The sequence below is a fragment of the Symsagittifera roscoffensis genome, chromosome 4, assembly GCF_963678635.1.
Source record: "Symsagittifera roscoffensis chromosome 4, txSymRosc1.1, whole genome shotgun sequence".
Classification (NCBI taxonomy): Eukaryota; Metazoa; Xenacoelomorpha; order Acoela; family Convolutidae; genus Symsagittifera; species Symsagittifera roscoffensis.
The window spans coordinates 4,675,225-4,678,791 of NC_087065.1; the positions used below are offsets into that span (position 1 = coordinate 4,675,225).

General features: G+C 37.7%; 1 protein-coding gene across 1 annotated transcript; it reads left to right on the forward strand.

Moving 5' to 3' along the window:
* Positions 1–663: 663 nt before the first annotated feature.
* LOC134844032 (AN1-type zinc finger protein 2B-like) lies at positions 664–2,889 on the forward strand. The gene is made up of 3 exons (XM_063860486.1): positions 664–1,353; positions 1,796–2,039; positions 2,362–2,889. Exons 1-3 carry the CDS (start codon positions 1,069–1,071, stop codon positions 2,733–2,735), a joined length of 903 nt encoding a protein of 300 aa, XP_063716556.1. The 5' UTR covers positions 664–1,068; the 3' UTR covers positions 2,736–2,889.
* The last annotated feature ends 678 nt before the right edge of the window (positions 2,890–3,567 follow it).

The following is a 3,567-nucleotide window of genomic DNA, read 5'->3' on the forward strand; positions in this document are numbered from 1 at the left end:
ATCGTATTATAATATCGTACCTCACTTGTTTTTTTCCAGTGTAATAGCTCGTTTCAAGCTTTTTAATTTTTATTGGGGCAGGTTTTATCCTTTTGTTTCAAAAATTAGTAAGTGCCCTTTTTTAGAACCATTTACAACCCTCTGTAGCATAAAGAATTATACAGTGATCCGTTTTCGAAACTTGAGAAGTTTTTTACTTCGCTTTTTTTAATTAAATTTTCTACCTTTTGTTGGTATTGTTCTGATTTGCTTTTTGCCTCAATATGTTCATTATTCAATAGGTTATTTGAAAAGCTGAACGAACCCATATTAGTTATGAATGAAAAGCTGTGTTCAATCACAGTCACAGAACTGTACCTTGAAAAGCGCGGTCTGTGTTTAGACAACCGCCTGTTCATACTCGCCAGTAAGCACACAAATACTATATCAACCAATCAGAATTGAGATGAAAAAGCAAACTTACGAAAAAAAATATATTAATTTCTTCCTGGTTTCGATTCTGATTGGTATATATAGAATTTGTCTGCTTACTGACGAGTATGAATACGAAGTTTTCTAAATACTGCTACGTAACCAGCTTGATTGCAGTTGTCTCAAACATTCATTCAGTATTTTCTCGCTAGAAATGAATATCTAACTATTCTAGAATGTTCTAAATTCACTCAAATTCTTTTTATGGCTTATGATGTTTACAGTAGTGATAGTCAGAATTTGTGGTGTAATTGTTTTACCGCCACCATAAGCTAGTACGATTTAATAAAATATACCAATACTATTTTCACTAACACCATTGACACGACGTTGATTTTCTTTCTACTAGCGGTAGCTCTATTCCTTTGCTATTTATTATTACTGCAATTCCTTGGTAAGGTTGAGCATCGAAGAGCTAAACGTTATTAACCTCTAAAAATACATTCGGCGTTCATTTCAGGGCGTGAATTGCTTTGCTTTTACTAAGTGGGCCCAGCTGAAACCAAATAAAAAGAACAGCAACCATTATCATCTCAGTTCAATCAACTGCAATCATCAGTTTTCAAATTTTTGAGCCAAAATTGATAAAAACTGAAGATGGAAATCGGGACGCACTGCAATTTGTCAGAGTGTCATGCTCTGGACTTTCTGCCGATCAAGTGTGACGCGTGTTCTGGAGTGTTTTGCGAGCGACACATGCAGTATGAGAATCACAGGTGTCCAGTAGCACCGCACGAGAGAAGGGGTAGACAAGTTCCAGTCTGTCCTCTGTGTAATTGTCCAGTGCCTCTGGCTTCGTCTGATGAGTCTGTGGATTTGGTGGTGGGTCGACATATTGACAACGACTGTCGCTCCCAGCCTGCGCTAGACAAGCGAAGTCAGGTAATAATCAATTTTTGATGTTCAGTTTTGGTTGCAAAGAGGAGCTGAAAATTTACTCGCATATTGCCGGAAATTCCTCTGCTTCGAGTGAAAGTTTGAAAGCGTGAATTATTTTTGCAGTTGCATAATAAAAATTCATATGGATACCGTTTTCTAACATTGAGTTAATACATTGAAAAGGTTAATCATACAAAGTTTCATGAATTTTAATCATTTTCATCATTATTTAATAGGTACGAGTAATTAAAGGCTACTTTTGCCCCTGATTTAGATCATTTTCATGGTAGTACCAGTAGTTTTTCTACTTGTTCATTTAAAATAATTTTAGTTCGGATTTGTTTTTTACTACTCACGGATTTTTTACTTTTAAAAATGCACACTGGGTTGGAAAAAGACGTATTAAATCATGAACATTTTGTCAATTTTTTTTTGAATTTATTAGGTGGCACGCTGTGTGGCGAAAGGGTGTCGCAAAAGAGATTTGACCTCGATCAAGTGTGGTCAGTGTGACATGACAGTTTGTATCAGGCACAGACTGCCAGAGGATCACGACTGCTCGCAACACAAAAGAGAGCAGAGGATACCCTCGAATATTAGACAGCAGCAGCTACAATCACACACTCCCAGCTGGCTTCATTCGGGTTTCAACTCTATCTCAAACGCGCTCTCATACTCCTCACATCAAGGTGACTGACTCAAGCTCCAGAGGTCTCGGTTTCGAATCCGGTGATGGTCTGGGAGCCATTGATTTTTTTTTGAATTTTTATGTATAGATTTATTTTTTTCCCACGAAGTCGTGGCAATTTATACAAAGCTGCTACCGTTTTAGTCAGTTCATGCAATGAATGTTTATGCTTCGTGGTTTTGTTTCATTTTTTTTACGTGTGTTTGACCGTAATTAAATTCACTTGGCTAAAAATCGGTCGAGAAAGCCCTTCCTCGTTTTTCTCGTAATTGACTCGATTCACTAGTCGTTTTGTTAGTTTTAAAATGGATGATTCATTTCAGGGACAACTAACACATCTCGCACGGTATCTAACAGACCATCTTCGGCTAGAAGTGCAAACAGTGACAGAAACTCACAGAGACCTCTGACATCTCATCGGGACGTCTCGGTTGGCAACGCGGGCATGTCTGAAAGCGAAGCCTTGCAGGCCGCCCTGGCTATGTCAGCCGCCAGTGCTTCCGAGACACCGTCAGGGGAAGAGGGAATCAACGGTCAAACTGACAACGCCACTCAGGAGGAACTAGACAGACAGTTAGCCCTGATGATCCAACAGGAGCAGATGGAAATTGGCGCCAGTGAAACCAACAGACCTCGCATCACTGCAAACTCACCCGCCAATAATCATAGTAGTCACAACAACTGTTCTCTGATGTAGTCAGAAACTAATTTGCATTCTACGTTAAAATTAATTTGAGTTTGTCCGACCATGAAAATGACTCATTTTCACCAGTAGTTTAGTTCTATTATGACTTCAATCAAATAAAATTTGAATTTATTTGTAGTAACCTTTTTTCTTCCTGTGTACCAACTTTCTAATGAATTGAATTCAAGACTAAGTAAGATTATACCACTTTTTACTCGAGAAGAGCATTGAGTTTGCAATAGCGGAGATTGTAGCTTGTAGTAATAGACGACTTTTTCGCAGTTCAATTGCACATTTCAATGTGCAGTTCATACTCGAGATCGGGAGGATCGAATCCGGATGGTGCTAGCTGGTATAGTGTGAAAGCATATTCGAATCTGCAGTTGAAGTTTTTTTGCTGACATATGTGATGTACACAATATTTTTACCATATAATAAGCCAGGGTATTGCAATCTGATACTAGACTTTTCCCCGTAAAAACTTTTTTTCTCAAAATCTTCAATTTTATGATTTCCAAGTATAGCGGTACTAGTTTTACTGAGTGTGAGTGTAGTGGCTTAGATGTAGTACTGATAATAGAGATGCAAATGTTTTCAGAATAGATTAATTTTTTGTTCAATTTCAGTGTATTTTTGACAGTTTTTTATATTTTTACTTTCAATTTCGAGCTGCGTAGATACAGTTAATAGTTTTGGTTTGTTAAAACGTTAAATACACTAGCAAGCTTGCGAGCGTAGTGTATTAGTACGAACCTTCTTTCCTTCCAACCTAACTCGCAAATAATAGAGTTCATTAAAAGTGTTAACTTATTTGTTGGCACCTTGGTATAATCAGGATCTGTAG

Coding starts and splice junctions, on each gene's coding strand:
- LOC134844032 (XM_063860486.1), top strand. CDS start 1,069: ATGGAAATCGGGACGCACTGCAATTTGTCAGAGTGTCATGCTCTGGAC. Junction 1,354..1,795: donor CGCTAGACAAGCGAAGTCAG/GTAATAATCAAT, acceptor TGAATTTATTAG/GTGGCACGCTGTGTGGCGAA. Junction 2,040..2,361: donor CTCATACTCCTCACATCAAG/GTGACTGACTCA, acceptor GATTCATTTCAG/GGACAACTAACACATCTCGC.